The sequence below is a fragment of the Geotrypetes seraphini genome, chromosome 1, assembly GCF_902459505.1.
Source record: "Geotrypetes seraphini chromosome 1, aGeoSer1.1, whole genome shotgun sequence".
Taxonomy (NCBI): domain Eukaryota; kingdom Metazoa; phylum Chordata; class Amphibia; order Gymnophiona; family Dermophiidae; genus Geotrypetes; species Geotrypetes seraphini.
This window is the reverse complement of record NC_047084.1, coordinates 319,805,362-319,829,026: the sequence shown is the minus strand read 5'-3', so window position 1 is coordinate 319,829,026 and position 23,665 is coordinate 319,805,362. Positions and strand designations below refer to the sequence as shown.

The following is a 23,665-nucleotide window of genomic DNA, read 5'->3' as shown; positions in this document are numbered from 1 at the left end:
CAGAGGCCCGCGAATAGGGAAAAATTGTGAATAAGTTTTTGGGCCGGCTCTGACCCATCCCTGACTCCCTCCTGCATCCCCGGACCTTACCTGGTGGTCTAGTGGTGATGTGGGCAGGAGCGATCATCCTACGCTCCTGCCCCGTGCAAAACTGTCATCAAAATGGCTGCTGTGAGTTCCCATTGTAGTCTCGAGATTACAATGGGAACTCACGGCAGCCATTTTGTTGATGGCTCTGCACTGGGCAGGAGCGTAAGATGATCGATCCTGCCCCGTGTCACCACTAGACCACCAGGTAAGGTCCGGGCAGCCTGCAAAAAGAAGAAAAAAAATAGTGAATAATCGAATTTGCGAGTAGGGAAACCGTGAGCCCGGAGGGAGAGCTGTATTCCATACTAGGGGAAGGTGTTTTCTGTGTGTTCGAAAGACCTGGTTTTCTGTTAGGATTGATTGTGCAGGACTGATCTGTACTAGTCTGGCTTTTTAATTTTACAATGGGTGTATTGATATTGTACTGCTCACTGCATTATGTAAGATGCTGCCTTTTCTAGGTACACTCTTGTGTGAGGTGTGGATTGTTACTAAAAATCATGTTTTCATACAGATGGGGGGGTGTCACATATGCTAGGTACCTCATTGACTGTAACACAGCATTTTTGTCAGGATTGATCTTAATAAGGACAAGCATCCAAAATAGATGTTTTTCTCCATAAGCGTGATAAAACTTAAAATCTGGTCCTCTGAGACCCAAGCAAAGGTAGTCCAACATAAATTAACAGCAATTTCTCATATACCTTAGCTCCTTTAGAGAGCCGTTTCCTTTTATCAGTTCTCATCAAGGGCTGGTCATTTAAAAACAGGCGGCATTTGGGATGTCACCTGCACCTCATCCAATCGCCTCCGGCCAGCGCTACCCGAACCGCGGCTGCAGCTCCACCCCCAATTCATACTAGGGAGGGGGGGGATGAGAACGCAGAACCGCTCTGCTGTCTATTGGCTCCCAGTCTCCGAGAGGAGGCCGATGGAAGGAAAAAAAAAAGAGTCAGGCAAGGCACATGCGCGGTCGGAGCAATGCGTAAATAGATTAGAGTAGCTGCTGTGCAAGGCCGCGAGCGCGACGCAATGGTGCTGGATAGCATCGCCCGGATCATCAAGGTACAGCTGCCCGCTTACCTGAAGAAGCTGCCCGTGCCCGAGAGCGTCGGTGGATTCGTGCGGCTTACTGGTGAGGGAAGCGAGTTTAGCAACTTTGGAGAGGCAAAGGCCTAGCCTTTTTTTTTTTTTTTTTTTTACATTACTGTTTAAAAGTTGAAGAGCTACTTAGGGCAGCTTGCTTTTCTATAGCTCGCCCTTTGGCAAGTTACCCAGGAAGCGCTAGCTGCGCGCCGGATACGGTTTTCTATGCCTTTGCTGTTTGATTTCGTTTTCTTGGGTTAATTAAGAGACAGTGGGTCTGGGAAAGGACAGCACCAGCGCCTATTGTTGCCTCTGCTCTGTTCTTGAGGGCTGTTGTTGGGGGAAAAGGCAAAATACGGATGGCCAGGGACTTTCAGGAAACAAATTATCGCTTCCTTCCTTGTGTGGGAGCTGGGGCGTGATGAACGTAGTTTCCAGCTGCCACAGAAAAGTAATACTGTACCTTGTTAACTTGTGCACGAATGTAATGTCTGGGGAAAAATAATTCTCTGAAAATGGAATGGGACCATAAGGTGTGAGGGAAAAACTGGTGACAAGATGCATTCAGTTTGAACATTGGCCAGACTAGTTCTCTGGAGCTTGAGGTCCAAAAGTTTCTCCAACAATGATAGACAGCTCCTCTGTGGGAGGAGCAGTTCTAATTTCAGTGTTTTTTGGCGTTTGGTACTCTGAAAAATAATAACTAGAGCATTCTTCAAAGTACTGTACTTTTATGTAGTATCTTAATCAGACAATGCATGTATACGTTTCACAAAAGTACACTCAAACAAGCCTCCACAGATAACGCATACTTTTTAGCACTGAGAGGTCATTGTATTAAGGTGCCTTGGCATTTAGTGTACACTAATCTTTAGCGTGACTTAATAAAAAGACCCCTGAATTTAATTGGTGTATGCTCAGTATTGCTATGGACTTAGTTTACTTAAACTAATGGTTAGTACCCTGGGCTGAGAACCTGGGATGGATTCTCACTGTTCCTGGGCAAGTAACTGAACCTTGAATTGACCCAGGCACAAGGACCTGGGACTGTGAGTCCACTAGGGAAGGAGAGGGAGATGCTCAGAAGTTTTCTGTCCAAGCAAGAGTGATTGATTCTTACTTGCAAGGAAACTCCACTTCAGATGCTCAGAAGGGTTCTCTGGTGCTTCTACCAATAGTAGTTGTAGCCAAAGAGAATCCTATGCAAATGCATTACTGTACAAGGAGTTCATTAGTATTTAAATGAGCACTCCTTGTAATGCTTAAAAGGGAAGAGAAGGGAATGCTCATCTCTTATTAGGGAAATTTTTATGGCAAGTGTGGAGCTGCCAGTAGTTTTGTGCATGTCTTCACCTAACATAGGCATGGGTCACACATGCACAACAGCAGCTAAAATAAAAGAAAACCACAGCTGAGCTGGCAGCCCTGCTCTTCCCTGCCAATCTGATTGGGGCTCTGGAGCCACGATCAGCTAGGCTGGCATGGGAAGCTGCAAACAGCTGAGCCTGCAGGGCTCATGAGCTGCCGATCAGCTGTGCTGGTGCTGGGAGAGCAGAGCTGGCTAGATCTAGGCTCTCCATGTACTTTGTAAAATATGTATCACTTTGATCTTTACAAGTCTTCTGTCCTTGCAGCAGCAAAGCATGTCTACATTATAAAGCTAAACCAAATCAATTAATCCCCTACTCAGACTGCAATAAGTTAGTCAGATCTTCAGAAGGTGCACTTAACAGAAAACATTCGAACAGCCGTCACTGTCCCCCTCTTTTACGGCCGTATAGTGTGGGTTTTAGCGCCGGCAGTGGTGGTAACTGCTCTGACGCTTATAGAATTCCTAAGAGCGTCGGACCAGTTACCGGCTAAAACCTGCGTTATGCGTTTGTAAAAGAGGGGGTATATTTCTTTATAGAAATGGGGGGGTTTGATAAACTGTAAAAAAAAAATAAAATTATTTTTTAAAATATTAAATCACTGAGAAAAAATATAAATAGAACTTTATCTCAAGTCAACCATTTAGGTAACATCCTGTTATGACTCATATTTCACAGTATTGCATTGGGGGCAGTTCCTGAAAAATAAGTTATTAAAATATAATCACTATTGATGTCCTCACACAATATTCTCTAAATACTTACACATACCTGTGCTAATAGAAACAGCATTCAGTTCAATTAAATTGGTTTTCGTTTAGGTGTTGCCAAACAAGCCAACACGAACTACCAATAAACTATATCAGTCATCTAATCTAATTCTTTGTCTGATCCATATAGAGCTACTGTGTTTAATATAAAAATCCATTGTTGCTCTTCTTTTTTTTGAGTTCAAAATCCCTTTCCTCCCTCCCACCCCTGCTCATTCTTAATCAGCGACATGCCATTTAAGATTCAAAATTGTATGTTGATGCTGAAGCCAATAGGTTACTAAAGAGACAGCATCTCTTAGTTTTTTTAAATTAAGATTTATGCTTTGAGTTCAAAATCCCTTTCCTCCCTCCCACCCCTGCTCATTCTTAATCAGCGACATGCCATTTAAGATTCAAAATTGTATGTTGATGCTGAAGCCAATAGGTTACTAAAGAGACAGCATCTCTTAGTTTTTTTAAATTAAGATTTATGCTTATTTAAAGTCAATTTCACAAACACTTATCGTAGTTCTTCCCACATAAGCCAGGTTACATGGACAGATTGCACTGTGCAACAGAGGTTTTGGGGCATGAATTGTAGTGGGTGTTCTATAATGATTTGGGGTCGCTGAATTCAAAACTGATCTTAATTTTTCAGTATAACCCTCTGATTTTTGGCAAAAGAGCATCATGATGCAAAAATTTAACATTTTTACTATATTTTCTACCCAAGAAGAGGAGTACAGAAATGACTACCGGGTGAAACGGAAAGAAGCCAAGAGAGAGATATGCCTGGTGAAAACAGAAGAGCAAATGACTAGGAATATAAAAAAGGGAGACAAAAATTTTTTGAGCTATTAGTGAAAGGAAGAAGAAAAACGGAATTGCAAGACTAAAAGATATGTATCGATATGTGGAGAGTGATAAGGAAAAAGCAAACATGTTTAACAAATACTTCTGTGTTCACGGAAGAAGATCCTGGAGAAGGACCTGTGTTCACGGAAGAAGGTCCTGGAGAAGGACCAAGATTGTCTGGCAAAGTTACACACGAGAATGGAGTAGATACAGTGTCATTCACGGAAGAAAGTGTTTAGGAACAACTTGAAAAATTGAAGATTGACAAAGCGATGGGACTGGATGGGATCCATACCAGGATATTGAGGGAGTTTAGAGAGGTTCTGGCAGGTCCTATTAAAGATTTGTTCAACAAATCTTTGGAGATGGGAATGATTCCTGAGGATTGGAGAAGAGCAGATGTGGTCTCTATTCACAGGCCAGTAAGCCTCACTTCAGTTATTGGAAAAAAAATGGAAGCATTGCTGAAAGAAAGGATAGTGAAATTCCTAGAATCAAATGGGTTACAGGATCAGAGGCAAAATGGTTTTACAAAAGGTAAATCGTGCCAGATAAATCTGATTGAATTTTTTGATTGGGTGACTGGAGAATTGGATCAAGGGCATATGCTAGATGTAATTTATGTAGACTTCAGCAAAGCCTTTGACACGGTTCCACATAGAAGGCTCTTGAACAAACTTGATGGGCTGAAGTTAGGACCCGAAGTGGTGAACTGGATTAGAAACTGGTTGATGGACAGACGCCAGAGGGTGGTGGTTAATGGAATTTGCTCGGAGGAAGGAAAGGTGAGTAGTGGAGTCCCTCAGGGATCGGTGCTGGGGCCGATCCTGTTGAATATGTTTGTGAGCGACATTGACGAAGGGTTAGAAGGAAAAGTTTGCCTTTTTGCGGATGATACCAAGATTTGTAACAGTAGACACCGAGGAGGGAGTGGAAAACATGAAAAGGATCTGCAAAAGTTAGAAGAATGGTCTAATATCTGACAACTAAAATTCAATACAAGGAAGTGCAGAGTAATGCATTTGGGGATTAGAAATCGGAAGGAGACGTATGTGCTGGGAAATGAGAGGCTGATATGCACGGATGGGAAGAGGGACCTTGGGGTGATAGTGTCTGAAGATCTAAAGCTGAAGAAACAGTGTGACAAGGCAGTGGCTGTTGCCATAAGGATGCTAGGCTGTATAGAGAGGCATAACCAGTAGAAGAAAGAAGGTGTTGATGCCGCTGTACAGGTTGATGGTGAGGCCCCACTTGCAGTATTGTGTTCAATTTTGGAGACCGTATCTGGCAAAGGCTATAAAAAGACTTCAAGTGGTCCACAGGAAGGTGACGAAAATGGTAGGTTTGTGCCAGATAACGTGTGAGGAGAGACTGGAAGCCCTGAATATGTATACCCTAGAGCACAGGTGTCAATATCAGTCCTTGAGGGCCACAATCAGTTGGATTTTCAGGATTTCCTCAATGAATATGCATGAGATTCATTAGCATACAATGAAAGCAGTGCATGCAAATAGATCTCTTGCATATTCATTGGGGAAATCCTGAAAACCCGACTGGATTGCGGCCCTCGAGGAGGTACTTAGACACCCCTGCCCTAGAAGAAAGAAGGGACAGGGGAGATATGATTCAGATGTTCAAATACTTGAAAGGTATTAACGTAGCAGTGTTCTCCGTAGAGCTTTTTAGCCGGGCGCTCCGCCTGGCTAATTTAGGTGGCTGTCATCTTGGTTGCGAATTCTGCTGCTGCTATTGCCACTGCTCAAGCATTTATAATAAACACCCTCTCACCAGCTTGGGGATTCCCTGAGCTGACTCGGCACAGCCTGAAGAGCTGCTGGAAGTTCAACGTTTGACTCGCCTCTGTTGATTTTTTTTTTTTTTTTCCCTGCACAGCGGGGTGAGGGGGAGAAATGCACTGTGGCCAATTGGAGGGTGGGAAGAGAAATGCTTCTGCACCCAATGGGGGGGGAGAAATGCTGCTGCTGCACCCAATTGGGGAGAGAGAGGGAAGGAGAGAGATGCCAAGATCACGGGAGAGAAAGGAAAGAGAGATTCCAAGACCATGGGCGGGAAAGGAGAGGAGATACCAGACCATGGAGGTGGAGGGAGAGATGTCAGGGCATATGTGGGGGGAAGAGACAGATGCCAGACCAGGGGAAAGGAAGGCAGGAGAGGAGATGCCAGATAATGGAGGAGGAGATGGAAAGAGATGCCAGGGTATGGGGGGAGGGAAGGGAAACTAAGGAGACAAATGCCAGACCAGAGGGAAAGGAAGGAGAGGCGGTGCCAGAGCAAGGAGGGAGAGATAGGAGAGAAATGCCAGACCATGGGGTGGAGTGGAAAGGAAGGAAGGAAAGGAGAAGAGAGATGCCAGAGCATAGGGGATTGGGTGGATACAGAAAAATGGAGAGGGGGTGAAACTGAAATGAATCATGTACAAAGGAGAGAAAGGGCACAGGATATACAGCTTATTGAAGGACATAAAAAGAGGGAAGATGCCGTATGGAAGAGAGAGAGGGCAGATACTGAAAGATTTAAGTGCAATTGGGCACAGACTTGGCACCAGGTGGATCTCAAGGAAGCAAGGAAAAAATAATTGGGGTTCCTCAGGACAGCAGCCACAACTCTAGGGGTATGCAAGAGATAACTGAAATGATACGGTTTCCAAAACTGTAATTGTGCCGGAGTTCAGGAGAAGTAAGACGTAGAAAGACAATCATGAATATGCTGCATGTGACAAGCCTCCACAAATCTCAAAGGCAACAATCCCAGGCCGCCCCATCTATCGGCAGTCACCATGTGGCGTGGATGGCCCCCCCCAACCAAAGAAATCCACGTAATAATTTGTCCAATTGACACTCCATAGTCCTTGAGAAAGACAGGAGCAGCATTTGATAAACATACAGCTATTGAGGAAGTGTCATTCTATATAATAAAGAGCTAACCGCGCATGCGCACTCCTATTTGCGTGTTCTGTGCGGTGTAGGTCTGTGGCCGCAGGAGTGCGCATGCGCGAGTCCCCAGCCTTGGCCGCGGCTTGAGGCATATGCGCCAGTTAGCTGCATCGGGGGCAGGAGCGGCTCTGGCAGCGGATGGCGGGAGGAGGGCTCATGGTCCTGCCGCCGCTGCCGCTCCTGTTCACAGCAGCCTGCATGTCGCCGACTCACCCCCTCCCGCAACAACCGCTACCGCTCCTGTTCTTCCCCTCCCTCCAGTCACCGCTGCCATTCCTATTTAAAACTGCCTGCTGAAGTTCGCGGCCGGCTGTAGCGAACCTCGCAGGCCGCTCTCCACGTGGTAGCACGTTCCCTCTGACGCGATCGCGTCAGAGGGAACATGCTACTGAGGTGAACAACGGCCTGCGAGGTTCGCTACAGCCAGCCGCGAACCTCAGCAGGCTGTTTTAAATAGGAATGGCAGCGGTGACTGGAGGGAGGGGAAGAGGAAAAAGAAGGGCCATGGAGCAGGCAGGAAAGGGGGCTGTTTTGGTGGGAGGGTTGTGCTGAGTGCAGATAGCGGAGAGTTGGGCCAACCTCTCCTTCCTCACCGACGCCAAAGAAGCTGCAGGCCCCGCTCCCTGTCACGCTCTGAGCACTCACGATTGGCTGAAGGGTGTCATGCCAGTGCTGCAGGTACAGGGGGATGCTTTTGTTGGAGAGGTGTGCTGGGGGGTAGACAGCTTTGCTCAGGGGGGGAAGGGGGAAGACACAAGGGGGTCAGGGAGAGGGAAAGGGGGCTGCTTTGGGGGAAGGGGTATGCTGGAAGCAGACAGCTTAGCTCTGGGGGGAGGGGGATGCTGGAAGCAGACAGCTTAGCTCTGGGGGGGGCGGGGGAATGACAAGGACACAGACACAAAGAATGACACACAGGGGGCCATTGAGACAGACAGAAAGGAAGACATTCAGGCAGCGTCCAATGAGAGACAGCCAGTGTCCAAGGAGAGAAAAACAAATAAACATAGACAGACAGCGGCCAAGGGGAGAGAGAGAAAGAAAGAAAGACAGACACACACATCTATTCTAGCACCCGTTAATGTAACGGGCTTAAAGACTAGTCATATTATAAAGAGCAATGCGCCCCATCAAAGAAATGGGAAAATGCTGCCAAGTTAGCAAGCGTGTTTTTTAGACTTTTCCAACAAAGGCTGTATAGTAAGATCATGTAGTTGGGTGATATCCTGTGGAAACTGCAGACTAAACACTTCCTTACATGGGATACTCACAATGCTGCCCATTCCGAAGAAAGCAACATCATTGTTAGGGCTGGAAGATGCCAGTTGCTCAGCACCATTATGGCAGAAAATTCAGACAGCAAGTTTGGTCTCATGCTTTTTTTTTTTTCTTTTTAATGATTATGGGAAAGAAGAAAAAGTAGAGACCAATTCAGCCCCTCAGTCATCGGAGGGAGGGTGGAGAAGGGACATGGGGGGCCCAGGTGATGCCCCCAATGTGGTACTGTTTAGCCAACCACCCCTAAACTCTACTGAAGCCAAAGCAACAGGAGAAGATAGCCTTTTACAGGAGCTGAAGCCAGGAGCTAGAAGAATAGCATCCATCCGCCTGTTGAAGATAGAAGATACTAATTGGCCAAGAGAAGTTCCATCCAAGAGGAGCACCTGCAAATCAGTTCTCTTTATCTCCACCTGCTGGTAGATGTGTGCTATCCCACTAATCTCTGGATTCATCTGCTGCGTAAAGGAAAGAAAATTAACAGGTAAGACAATTTTTCCTTCTCTGGTATAGGTACTGCTTGGGAGTGATGTATGGGTTTGTTTATTGTTGGTTTTCTTTTTTTTTTTTGGGGGGGGGTTGTTTATGCACACCAATGAATATTCTCTCTTTTTTTGTTGTTGTTGTTTTTTGTTTCAAGTAATACATCAAAACAATGAGAAGAGGCATACACAGCCAAAGCTTGGTCATATCTTACTGAAAAATCTGCAGATTAAATTACAGCCAATGATGAATATGATCCATGCCTGTGCTGAATGCTCAAAAGTTTAAATGGATTCACTGTGCTTCAGTTTCAGAATGGCTTCGCCTGCTGCCGTTCCTGGGTGTTCTGGCTTTGCTGGGATACCTTGCAGTTCGGCCATTCCTCCCAAAGAAAAAACAGCAGAAGGATAGCCTGATTAACCTCAAAATACAGAAGGAGAACCCAAAAGTGGTGAATGAGATTAATATAGAGGATCTGCATCTTGCCAAAGCAGCATACTGCAGGTGTTGGCGCTCTAAGACGGTGAGAGATTTTATGGCTGTAATGGAAGAATTTCATACTACTGGGGAGTTTGTCTCTGCAGTGGCTAACTGATTGTGAGGAAATGTGTGCTTAAAATATACTTTTCTAAGGATTTTCAGGCTTTTTCTAGGGCAGTGTGTCTCAAACTTTCAATCCAGGGCACATTAAAGATAGTGGCTAGAAGTGTGTGGGTGTTGCCATGATGACATGACGTGCATGCATGACATCATCATACTGATATCCATGCATGCGCAGAGGCTCTCCAGACAGGCCTGAAATGCCAGTAGGGTGTGCCAGCAGGGAAGTCTAACACATCAGCTGAGTACCCCAACCACAGACCTCCCAAACTCCACCCCAGACCCACCTAAGCTCTTCCCAGATCCCAACCCCTTTACTAATTGTAATGTAATTTTTTTTTTCCATTCATTTTTCATATACACACAATATTCACAGCAGATATAAATTCTCAAACTGACACATTTTAATCATATATAAAATCATTTTACCTACCTTTATTGTCTGGTGACTTTATTTTTCTGTGCTTTTAACTGTTTCCAGGGCCTTCTTATACATTGACTGGTTTTCTCTCCGTCTTCACTTTCTGCCTTGCATCCGTCTTTCCTTATGAGATGGCGGGGATGTCACTAGTGAAAACTAGAAGAAGTCAGAAATTGCTTTGATAAATAATATATGAACTGACTTCGCATTCAACACAAACCTGTCTATGAAGTGTAATCAATATGTTTTAAGTTGCTCAGAAATGTGAAACTCAACAAGGGGGGAACGCACCCCCCCTAGAATGGGAACAGAGTTTACCTCCCAGTCATTGCAACTGTTTCTGTAGAGATCATACTTCAAGCCAGGATGTTAGTTAATAAAAAATTGTTACAGTCTTTGAAATGATATAAAGTATAGGATTTTCTCCTTTCTTCTTATGCTTGTTTTATATTTGTCAGAACATCACTTAAGCATGATTAATAGAATCATAACTTAGCTCAATGAGGGGTTTGGGGTCCCGAAGCGGCCCCGTTTCGTGTCCTTCGTCAGGAGACCCACTCACGATTGCTGGAAAACTGGCTGTAGTCTTTTAAACTTCAGTTATGTTAAAGTTAGTGATACAACAACATTTCTGCAATACAAAAGTCATTTACAACATCGGGTGTGAGTAAAAATCCATAACCACACCTCGATGAAAAATATTACTTTTTAAGGCTAAACTAGAGGAGGGAATGCATAAAATACATACCAAAACTGAAAAGCTCTCACACCACAAAGTGTATTAAAACTGCCAGAAAGGACACAGCAGTACACTCCTGATTTAAATAGAGAGAAGGGGGAGGGATTTGATGACATCATCAAGTGGCTGATGCAATAATCAAGACTGTGAAAAAAACTAAAGCCAAAAAAAACTGTGAAGCAAAAAAACTGTAAAATGAATTAAAAATAAAACAAAAATAATACAATAATCTGCAATGTTACCACCTGGCCAAGGAACAAAATAATATTAAGAGTCATAGAAATGCAACTCACTCCATCTTGCTGTTCAGTCCGTGTGGGTGCAAGGTGTTGAGGATAAAAATCCACTTCTGTTCTTGTTTCCAAAGCATCCTTGCAACATCTCCTCCTCTAGTAGGAACTATGACATTGAGAATAGAAAAGATGAGATCCGTGGGTGCATGTTCATGATCCAACCAATGCTGTACTAGGGGGGCCTCTTTCACTCCTGTGCGAATCCTGCTGATGTGTTCTCCAATCCGGGTCTTGATACTTCGGGTAGTGTACCCTACATAAAACAACCGACATGGGCATTGGATGATGTACACTACTTGTCGAGAGTCACAATTAGTAGCAGGGCACTTGATATGACTAAGATAACTTAGACAGGTAGACATTTGTTGTAAAGTGACACAATGTTTGCATATTTTGCAACGACCACACTGAGAATATTGACCTGATGTTTGTGTCCGTGGTTGTTTAATGAACTGGGAATGGACCAAATGCTGCTTCAAGTTGCGCTGTTTGGAGAACGCGAATCTGGACACCTGTTGGAATGACTCATGGAATTGCATAATTCCCCAGTGTTGTTTAATGATATGTTTAATATCAAACGCCCTAACTGAATAAGGGAGGACACATACTAGAGTTCTCATCTGATTTTGATGGTGAAGACGGTAATAAAGTTCTATTTGCATATAAAGCTCGCTTATATGCTTTCTGTATCACTGTATAAATTGTGTTGGATCTTATAGGGGTTCTTTTCAAGAGAACTAATATCTCTAAGTACCATTTGAGAAGTATGCATTTGAGAATTTGGTACTTAGAGATATTAGTTCTCTTGAAAAGAACCCCTATACGATCCAACACAATTTATCACGGGCCCAGCAGATAGCCCTGCAGTCTTTGAGTTCTGATCAAAGTATCATTAACAGTCCGGCAGATAAAGGGGGCGGCGTGGTTCTTCTTGATACTGAGCAATATGTGGCTGAAGCAGATCGTCAGTTATCAGATCAAAGTTATTACACTTTATTGCAAGAAGACCCCACCCCTTTCATACAAGATGTGATATCGCACCTTTTAGTTCATGCATCAGAAGCAGGGGTCATCACGGACAAGGAATTCAAATTTCTCTCATGTAAACATCCAAGAATTCCCGTCATCTATTTTGTCCCAAAAATTCACAAGTCCCTTCAAAATCCCCCAGGTAGACCCATTGTGTCAGGCATTGGTTCTATTTTAGAACCTTTATCTGCTATGCTTGATACTTACTTTAAAGATAAAGTTTCTTTAGCTTCTTCATACGTGCTTGACTCCGCCCATATGATCAATATTTTAGCGCAATACCAACAAGTTCCTCCACAAGCTACATTACTAACGTTAGACATATCTGCCTTATAGACTAATATTCCACAGAATGCAGCAGTAACAATTATTGAAGAGGAATTGCGCACCTTGGAGCTTTCTCAAGGCTGGGTTGAATTTTTAACACAGCTGGCGCATATAGCTTTAAATATGAACTATTTCCAGTTTGATATGAAGTATTACAAACAAATCAAGGGTACTGCCATGGGTGCTAAGATGGCACCCTCTGTGGCGTGCCTATACGTATCTAGATTTGAAGAAACTTTCTTATACATTTCAGATTTTTGGAAAGATTTTTTAATTTGGAAACGGTATATTGATGACATCTTCGCTGTATGGACAGGTCCCTCTGCAGATTTACAGATATTTCTAGCCTGGCTGAACTCATGTGATAGTAATTTACAATTTGTTATGCATACAGATTCACAACAGGTATCTTTTTTAGATATTCAAATTTGTTTACATCATGGACATTTTTCTACCACCATTTTTCGCAAGTCTACTGATAGGAACAATTTACTAGAATACAGTAGTTTCCACCCCAGACATTTAAGATATAACATTCCAGTGGGACAATTTTTACGTCTCCGAAGACTCTGCACCACGGTCCAGGAATATATTATAAAAGCTGGTGAAATGAAATTCAGATTTCAACAAAGGGGGTATCCTCACTCAGTGATACAGAAAGCAAATAAGTGAGCTTTATATGCAAATAGAACTTTATTACTGTCTTCACCATCAAAATCAGATGAGAACTCTCTAGTATGTGTCCTCCCTTATTCAGTTAGGGCGTTTGATATTAAACATATCATTAAACAACACTGGGGAATTATGCAATTCCATGAGGCATTCCAACAGGTGCCCAGATTCGCGTTCTCCAAACAGCGCAACTTGAAGCAGCATTTGGTCCATTCCCAGTTCATTAAACAACCACGGACACAAATATCAGGTCAACATTCTCAGTGTGGTCGTTGCAAAATATGCAAACATTGTGTCACTTTACAACAAATGTCTACCTGTCTAAGTTATCTTAGTCATATCAAGTGCCCTGCTACTAATTGTGACTCTCGACAAGTTGTGTACATCATCCAATGCCCATGTCGGTTGTTTTATGTAGGGTACACTACCCGAAGTATCAAGACCCGGATTGGAGAACACATCAGCAGGATTCGCACAGGAGTGAAAGAGGCCCCCCTAGTACATCATTGGTTGGATCATCAACATGCACCCACGGATCTCATCTTTTCTATTCTCAATGTCATAGTTCCTACTAGAGGAGGAGATGTTGCAAGGATGCTTTGGAAACAAGAACAGAAGTGGATTTTTATCCTCAACACCTTGCACCCACACGGACTGAACAGCGAGATGGAGTGGGTTGCATTTCTATGAATCTTAATATTATTTTGTTCCTTGGCCAGGTGGTAACATTGCAGATTATTGTATTATTTTTGTTTTATTTTTAATTCATTTGTACAGCATTTTACAGTTTTTTTGCTTAACAGTTTTTTTGGCTTCAGTTTATTTCCACAGTCTTGATTATTGCATCAGCCACATGATGATGTCATCAAATCCCTCCCCCTTCTCTCTATTTAAATCGGGAGTGTACTGCTGTGTCCTTTCTGGCAGTTTGAATACACTTTGGTGTGAGCTTTTCAGTTTTGGTATGTTTTTTGTGCATTCCCTCCTCTAGTTTAGCCTTAAAAAGTAATACTTTTCATCGAGGTGTGGTTATGGATTTTTACTCGCACCCGATGTTGTAAATGACTTTTGTATTGCAGAAATGTTGTTGTATCACTAACTTTAACATAACTGAAGTTTAAAAGACTACAGCCAGTTTTCCAGCAATCGTGAGTGGGTCTCCTGACGAAGGACACGAAACGGGGCTGCGTCGGGACCCCAAACCCCTCATTGAGCTAAGTTATGATTCTATTAATCATGCTTAAGTGATGTTCTGACAAGTATAAAACAAGCATAAGAAGAAAGGAGAAAATCCTATACTTTATATCATTTCAAGGACTGTAACAATTTTTTATTAACTAACATCCTGGCTTGAAGTGTGATCTCTACAGAAACAGTTGCAATGACTGGGAGGTAAACTCTGTTCCCATTCTAGGGGGGGTGCGTTCCCCCCTTGTTGAGTTTCACATTCTGAGCAACTTAAAACATATTGATTACACTTCATAGACAGGTTTGTGTTGAATGCGAAGTCAGTTCATATATTATTTTGCATCCATCTTTGGCATTAACTTAACATTCAGTATTTGCATTTTTCTGCTTTCTTCTCAAAATCTATCATCTCTCTCTCTCTCCTTCCCTCCTTATTTCCATGGTCCTGACATCTCTCTACTTCCCCCTCCCCCCCCCCAGTGGTCCGATGACATCTATCTCTTTCCTTTCCCCCCTTCCCAGTCTGTCATCTCTCACCTCCCCATAATCTGGCATCTCTCTTTACTACAGTAAAGAGACTATCCTGCTTTTAACTTCATCACACAGCTGCCAGTAAAAGTAGTGTAGCCTGGTTTCATCAGACAGCCTCAAGGCCTTTGCTAGGCCGGCCTGCTTCGATGATGCAATACGGGCCAACCTAGCAAAGGCCCAAAGGCTGCCTGATGAAACTGGGCTAAACTACTGCTACTGGCAGCTGTGTGACGAAGTTAAAAGCACACAGAGCTGCCGCTGCTGGTCCGGGGGCGCAGAGACAAGGAAGGCAGGAGTCCTGGCAGATACGCGCGCAACGGTAGAAGTCAGCTGACAGGTGTCGGATCCTCTCTTCCTGCCCTGTGAGCCACAGCACACTTAAAATCTCAAAAGGCACTATGGAGGTAGTTTTTCCAGCTTCTTTTTGTAAAGATGGTTGAGGGGATGGAGTCCTCCCACCCAAAGATGGAGACCTCGGTGAGGAATGCCATCGAATGTATTCAATAAAGGATTAGACAATACCTTTTAACATGTTGATCCATCCATATTTCACTGATTTGTCCAGCTCTTTTTAATGTAAACCGCCTAGAACTTTTGGTTATGGCGGTATAAAAGAATAAAGTTGTTATTATCAGGCCCTTAGATGGTATGAGCCCTTTAGAAGCTCCCTTGGAAACTCCTTTCCTTTTCCCCATGAAAAATGGTCGCCTGCTCCTGTGTGGCTCCTAAGGGGCTTCCAAGGGGCATGTTGAGCCCTTTAGGACATGCCCCTTCAGTCACATTTTCTCGACAATGCACCTGTGGCCATGTACCGCAGTAAGATGCCCTAGCTATAACATTTGGCGGTGGGACCTCTTCTGATGTCGGGCATCCAGTAGATGACCACGACTGTGCCTGCTTGACTTCTGTCAGGTAGTCACTCTTTCCAGAGCGCAATGCTGTTCTATGATGTACTGTATTGTGTGCGCCACAAGACTTATTCTTATGCTCCACAAAGCAGCATGCTCTTGTCCCCTGGTTGCTCATGGCAACATTCTGTTCACTGTGTGGCCCATGGCACTTTCTCTTGTTCTATGTGCATCTCAGGTGGCACAAGGCAGCAGTCTAATGTCTCAAGCTGTGAATGGAAGTCATTTTCAGGTTGCATCTCCTGCCTAATGGTACTTTTCTGTTCTCAAGTATCCAACAATAATAACTTCTCAGGTCCCTGATGCTGTGCAAGAACAATTTTAGGTGCTGTGTATGGAAGCATTTAAGTAGGTTATGTAGCATTAATGTGTATGCAAGGGCTCACAAAGGAACTCAAGACAAGCTTCTGATGAAACAGATATTTTATTTTCTTCCTGGCCAGAAGAGTGCCCCATCCGCCAGCAGCAAAGTGAGTGTACACAAGTTTACATGATCACACGTTATTAGTCCATACATTTCTAAACTCTTCCTGTCTGTTAAGTCATTGGTTCCCTCATTAACAGCATTCATCTTATCAGAAACTTCTTGCATTACATTTCTTTGTCTATTCTCCTTTTGCCATTTTCTCTCTCTTATTTCTTAGACCCTCAGAGTACTTTCCATCTTCCCTTGTTTGGTGTCCCACACCAACCCCCCTGTGTCCTTCAATTTGTTACTTACACAATAGTCCCTGTCTGTTTCTGCTTAGCTGTCAGTGTTCTTGTTCACTCTATGTTAGACAGATTCTTTTTACTGGAATTTAGTTATGTCCATTGTGTTATGTATAAAATATTACATTTGTAAGGGATTTTGTTATATGGTATCTTACCTTATTATATTAGTATATGTATATTGTGGTTCCCCTTACATTTGGTTAATTGTTCTGTTTTATTATGTATTACACCTTCGTATATTTATTGCAATAATTAACACCATTGGAGCATGTATTAGTATTTTCATTTCTCACCAATGTACTTTTTGTTTGTTTGCTAGCACAGTGGAAACGCCCTGTGCAGTGCCAGAGGTCTTTTCTGGTGGTACCAGCTTCTTGTGCTACCCACTAGTGGAACTCTGATATGTTGTATTCAACAACAGCCGAAGCAAAAAAGATTTGTGGAGAGTTGATGTCCAAGATGAAGGCTTTATTAAAACAAATAAATAATCCACATAAAATGTCTAGGGCTGGAAACATATGGACCCAACAAGGTCCATGTTTCGACACTTTTGTCGTCTTCAGGGGTCCCTTTAGGTCTTATGAGCAGGCTTCTGGATTAAGTACTAAAAGCAAACTTTTCCCAGATCTCTCCCCTGTGTTGCACGCTGGAAGGAGGGTATAAAGAAAAAAAGGGTACATGCTGGATTGGGGAGACAGATACCAGATCTGAGGGGAGGAAAGGAGTAGAGATATGCAAAAAACTACCTGGGGAGGGAAGGAGAGATGGAAGGGAAGAAGACATTTGCCAGACTATGGGGGGAGCGGAGGGAAGAAGATGGGTGCCAGCCCAATTTGGGGGGGGGAGGGTGGAGGGAGAGATGTAAGGGAAAGGCACAGTTTCTGATAGAAGCATAGAAATAGAGCAGATTCCTTTATGGAAGAGGCAGAGAGAAGGCAGACAGTGGATGGAAGGCATAGAATGATGAGAAGATGAGGAAAGCAGAAACCAGACAACAAAGGTAGAAGAATTTTTTTTTTTCTTTTTGCTTTAGGATAGAATAGTATATTAGTTGTATTGATTAACATTTATAAACAAAACTTGCCGACTGAAGATCTCTTCCTCTAGTTCGGCAACCAGAAATTTGATTTATAAAATGACAATTGTACAGAATATTGTTTCTTTTTATACTTTAATAAAATAAGTTCAGTATAAAACTATTTGAGGCTTGTGTGGTTGGTTTGTGGGGGACAGGGACATATTTTTTCCCCGTGTCATTCTCTAATGTCAGTCGCATCTTTCTGCTCCTCCTTCACCAGTGGAGTATAGTGCCGGAGTATAGTGCTCTCTTCCGTTTTTCCTTCTGCAAGCGAACTAAGAATGTGTTTTGATCTGTTTTGTTTTGGTTTTATTATTTTTCAGTGATTTATTTTTTTAAATTCCTTCCCCCCAATCTCATGAGATTTAGGTGCCTAGAGGTCCCCAATTTGGGGCTACTCTGCCTGGGAGAGGATGCAGATTCCACGTGGGTGTTATATAGCTCACAGGGCAACCCCCAGGTGTACCTGCTGAGCCAGCCTTCTCTATGCATTTTGGGAGCTTGGGGACTGTTCCCCTGGGAGTTGACTTATCTTCTAACTTATCAGAGACTTGAGCGCAGGCTGCAGGGCCCCTGTGTTAGTCTCCTTGGGCTTCAGAGGGCTGGCTGTATTTTTTATTTTTGCATCCCTCCTCCTCCCCCCCCCACCCCTTTGCGACACAAGGATCCATGGAGATTGAGCTTACAGTGACGCTGGACCAACTGGCAGCCTGAAGATCTCCAGTTTTGGATCATTCTGGCAGGAATTGAGGCAGAAAGTCCTCTTCTCTCCGTTCAGTCAGGCTGCAGAGAAAGCTGACACAGGCAGGCACCATCACAGCAAAGTGAGTATAGCCCATTTTTCCCTGTCTGAAAATTTGATTTTTAGAGGTTTCTGGGACCAGAGATGGGGTCCTCACCTCCAAAACCTCTTTCCCTGAATTTTTTAAACTTAAGGGGAGCCCCCATGGGCCTTTTTTGGTGTAAATTATTATTTATTTTTATTTTTTTCTAAAACTTTGATTTGCCTCAAAATTGATTTGGGATGGACTCCTCTGTCTGTTCTGCCCCCATACCATGCCAGGTTTGTGCTGGATAGCTGACTGAAGAGCGTCCATATACCGCATGCTGCTGGGCATGTGAAGGAGGGTCAGGAGCCTTGGGCTTAACCTCCTCTGAGTCCTCTAGGGCTGGGGAATTGCAGGGGATCCGGATAGCTGGGAAGAAATTCCTCCCTGAGACCCTGAACAGTGATTATGTGAAACACAAGTTCGTGGAAGTGGCAGAGCCCAAGAGAAACCAGTCTGAGGTCCTGCAGGGGTCTGTGGTGCCTCCTGTTCAGGGGTTTACCCTGGACTTTGTGAATCTCCTATGGAAAGCTTATTTGACAGGTCTGGGATGCTCTGTGCTGCCTGCAGGCATGCTAGCATTGGACCAGGGAGAGAATCCTCCCCAGAAGACCTCCCTGCATCTAAGGAATCTGGCTTCCAGCCTGAGTGACTATGCAGACTAGGACCAAGATAGATCAGTCTCCATGTCTTAAGTTTCCCAGAGTGCAATTTCTTGCCTGGAAACCTCTGGCTCCCTTTCAGGAACTGGAAGTCCGGAGGCGAAAGTCCCACTTGACCAGGGAGAGGATCCTTCTGTGTGGCAGCTTTACAAGTCTGCTATAATGCCTCATGTTATGAATGCGCTCAGGGAATTGAAGCTGAAACCTGAACAGCCGTCGACCTCACAGTGCAAGGTCTCATCAAAGGCAAGGCAAATGATGGGATGTATCAATAGAAGCTTCGTCAGCCGTAAACCTGAAGTCATAATGCCACTCTACAGAACCATGGTGAGACCCCATCTGGAATACTGTGTGCAATTCTGGAGGCCACACTACCGGAAAGATGTGCTTTGAGCTGAGTCGGTCCAGCGGATGGCCACTAGGATGGTCGCGGGGCTCAAAGGTCTCTCATACGAAGAAAGACTGGGCAAACTGCCGCTCTATACCCTAGAGGAGCGCAGGGAAAGGGGTGACATGATTGAGACATTTAAGTACGTCACGGGTCGTGTCGAGGTGGAAAACGATATATTCTTTCCCAGGGGACCCTCGGTCACAAGAGGGCACCCGCTCAAACTCAGAGGAGGGAAATTTAGTGGTGACACCAGGAAGTATTTCTTCACAGAAAGGGTGGTAGATCACTGGAACAGACTTCCGGTGCAGGTGATAAAGGCCACCAGCGTGCTCGACTTTAAGACTAAATGGGACATCCACGTGGGATCCCTATGAGGGTCGAGTTAAGGAACTAGGTCATTAGCATTCGGACTTAATGGGGTGGGTCAATAGAGTGGGCAGACTTGATGGGCTGTAGCCCTTTTCTGCCGTCATCTTTCTATGTCATGAGCGGCACAAATGTTCAGACTACATTTTTTCCTCCACACCTTGACCTGGTCACTGAGCAATGGGAGTCTCCAGAAGGCTTCTTAAAGATGATGTCCAGACTTTGTCCCATGGCTCTGGAATTTCAGCAGCTGACTTTTCAGCTGAAAGTGGATTCCACCGTGGCTCAAGTGACGGAGTGCACCCACCTCCCTAGTGAGAGAAGTCTGATGATAAAGGATGTGCAGGACCATAAGGTAGACGAGGTGCTGATGAGGCAATTTAAAGCTCTAGCTTTAGGGATCAAAGCTGCAATAGCAGCCTCGTTTGTGGCACGTGCCCGCCATACTAGATTGCAGTGCAGTCCAGATTCTACAGAATGGACGTGGTGGCTTGAGAGGATGCTGCTTTTGGGTCCTGGTCTTGTGTACAGGCTCCCATCCCAGGCGTCTGCCACTGCTTTGGTATGTCACATGAAGTACAGACTCCTATATCCTTGCCACAGAGTGGAAAATTTTAGGTTCTTACCTGGATAATATTCTTTTTGTTCGCCCCCGTCTGTTTCAGCATGTCTGTTTTCTGCCTCTGATAAATCTATAGTCTACAGTAGAACTGGAGTTTGTCTCCTGTCATTTAAAAGTACATGCAATCTTATCGGTACCAGTGTAAAGCCATATTGGCAGGCTGAACTTAAGCTCAGCCACTTACGTTACTGTGGTGTAAGCTAGTGCAGCTAAGTGTGCCATGCAGTGCAGGTAATTGATAGTATTACAGAATAGCATGTAGTGCACTTGTGTGTGTAACTTCTAATTAAGGCACAGCTTATACAAGTACCTTTACATGCCCAGTTTACACAATTGCTCTGTAAGCCTGCATTTTCCACCATAGTCACGTGTGCTACCTGGCTGAATACAGCAAGGAGTAAGTTTTTTACATCTCTGTCACGTTGTCCTGTTGCTTCCTTTTAACCCTGGCTGGAAATTTTGGGGACTTTTATGCTATTCCCCTTTCCTATCAAATTTTCTTAAGAACATAAGAAGTTGCCTCCGCTTAGGCAGACCAGAGGTCCATCTCGCCCAGCGGTCCGCTCCCGCGGCGGCCCATCAGGCCTATTGCCTGAGCAGTGGTCCCTGACTATTTCTATAACCTACCTCTACTCCTATCTGTACTCCTCAATCCCTTTGTCCTCTAGGAACCTATCCAAACCTTCTTTGAAGCCCTGTAACGTGCTCCTGCCTACCACAGCCTCCGGAAGCGCGTTCCATGTATCCACCACCCTCTGGGTGAAAAAGAACTTCCTAGCGTTTGTTCTAAACCTGTCCCCTTTCAATTTCTCCGAGTGCCCCCTTGTACTTGTGGTTCCCCATAATTTGAAAAATCTGTCCCTGTCTACTTTTTCTATGCCCTTCAGGATCTTGAAGGTTTCTATCATGCCTCCTCTAAGTCTCCGCTTCTCCAGGGAGAACAGCCCCAACTTTTTTAGTCTGTCAGTATATGAGGTTGAGAATGTGAGGTGTTGGGTTGTTTGGCTTTTTTTATCTATCTAAAGAGGTGAGTGGGCCAAGGCAACTTTGAGAGAGTAGATGAACCTACTTGTGTGTATGAAAGAGGACTGACTAGCTGCATCATCAGAGGGGTTCCTCTATTTCCCTATGTTGGCCCCACTGCAATGTCGCACTTGTCACACTTCAGGTGATATGATAACTGTCTTTTAGCTGAGGGCTATCTTTTGGGGGGTAAGGGGGAAAGTGTAAGAGTTCAAATTGGTAGGTGTATTTGCTGAGGAAGGAAAGGAGTGTGTGTAAATAAATGATCTTTGGTTTACTTCTCTCTTGTTTTTCAGTTCCCTGTTTGTGATGGCTCACATAACAAGCACAACGAACTAACAGGAGATAATGTGGGGCCACTCATCCTCAAGAAGAAAGAAGTATAGCATCCCAGCTTTTATTTTGGAGTCTGGCAACTGACTCGCACTAAATCATGCCTCTGATGTAAAATCTAGTGTCACCGTTCCCTGCAGAGGGACCATCCAGATCTGTCTTTGTCACCAGCCATGGCTCTCAGGACTTTGAATGACTTTTTAGTTTAGGACTGTGTGAAAGGAGGAGGAATACTGTAGATCATAAACACCTCTAAACTGGCTGCTCTTGCAGGAGCTTCTGGAATTTTATAGGCTGGCTTATAGTTCTATAACCAATATAAATTATTCCTTTGTGGCAAGATGGTGCATTGTGATAGCAATCTGCTTGGTCCCTGCAGGAGGGGAAGGCAAATTATTGCCTGCTGTAGGGGAAAACAGCCAGAGGACTGAAAAGGAACTCTTATACTTTTGCTTATATGTCCACTGTGGATGGGGATTGATTTTTAGTCATCTTAAGCAGATTGGAACTATAGGTCTATGGATTATGGTAAAACCAGGACTTGGATCAGTTTTTGGTAAAATATAACTAGTTGAGAATACTGGGAAAGAGCTTGCCTTATGTCAGAGGTGGACAAATCTCTTTATGGTGGATCATATTAGTGTGTATTGCTTGAACTAGAAGGTGGGTGGTGGGGGGGGGGGGGTTAGTTCTTGAAAAAGACCTAAAGCTTGAAAAAGACCTTGATAGCTTTACCTAGTGGTAAAGCTATCAAGTTACCCAGTTCCAGAGGAGAGACAGTTTTTTGGTTGGTCCTGATTTTTAACTGAGATCACAGATTGGTGTGGGATTTGTAGTCCTATGCTCCAGTATACCAAACTGCAAAATGCCTCTGGATAGGATTATTCAGAAGCAGCAGGTCTCATTGTTGTACTTTAATTTTGAAATAAGCACAGACTGCAGTGTTGAAGGCAAAAATACACTGTCTCACTGAGCGCACACCAGTACTCGTAAATTATATGCTGCTTAAGAGAGAGCAGTTAGGTCCTGCATCCTCCCTCCCCTCCTCCCAAACCTAAGAAATGGCTGTTGCCTTTACATAATTCCATCCTCAGAAAGGAGGCCATGGTGATAGCTAGTTTGTGAACTGCTGGTATTATTAAATTGTATAGGCTTGCTTATTAAGGATTGGTAGGAAAGAAGTGTTGGGGCAGGAGATATAAGAATATAAAAATTGCCGCTGCTGGGTTTGTCTATCAAATACTATTATATAAAACTAAAGGCTCCTTACTGAGCAAAAATGAATATTTTCCTAGTAGAATGTGACTTTACTGGGGGTTAACATGTTTCCATCCCATCCATCCATCCCTTTCCTACCTTAGTCAACCTAGAGACAAGAGAAGAACAATATGAGAAGTCACCTGCTTGTAGACCAGTTAGGTGGCATGTATTGGGCTTTAGTAAAAACTATTTGGCTTATCTGTCTAATTTAATGTAGTTTTGTCTTGTTTAAATTTAAGACCACGAGTATAAACCCAGGTTTCCATGATGGCTAACATTCAGAATTGTGTAGCCAATGTATTTAACTATAGTTTGGTTACAGGAAGGCTCTATATCCTTGGGCACTCTACTAAGTGGTCTCCAGTTTTCAGAGAATTTTTCTTCTCAATGTCTTTCCTTTAGAAAACTGCTAAACCAATATCCATCCTTGCATTCCAATATGGCTATTGTCAACTCAAGTTAAAGGCACTACTGAGATTGAATAATAATGGCACATTAGCCTTTAGAAATAAGTTCTTTTTCCATAGGCTACCAAGGCTGACACTACAATCCCTGTGCTGTAATTTTTCCTAAATCCTGACTGCAATTGACAGAAGATGACTACCGTATTTTCGCGGATATAACGCGCACCATTGTAAAACGCGCACAGGGGTATAGCGCGCAGAAATCACGATGATATGTACAAAAACTTTTCTATACCGCGCTCAGGCATATAACGCGCATGCTGCCCGACTCTCCTTTCGCCCGCCCTGACTTTCCGTGCGCTGTCCCGACTCTCCCTTCACCCCCCCTGACTTTCCGTGCACTGTCCTCCCT

General features: G+C 43.9%; 1 protein-coding gene across 1 annotated transcript; it reads left to right on the top strand.

The window, feature by feature from the left end:
- Positions 1–912: 912 nt before the first annotated feature.
- Positions 913–23,462, top strand: CISD2 (CDGSH iron sulfur domain 2). Its single transcript, XM_033956845.1, has 3 exons — positions 913–1,225; positions 9,174–9,388; positions 21,553–23,462. The coding sequence occupies exons 1-3, from the start codon at positions 1,123–1,125 to the stop codon at positions 21,640–21,642; spliced, it is 408 nt and encodes a 135-aa protein (XP_033812736.1). The 5' UTR covers positions 913–1,122; the 3' UTR covers positions 21,643–23,462.
- The last annotated feature ends 203 nt before the right edge of the window (positions 23,463–23,665 follow it).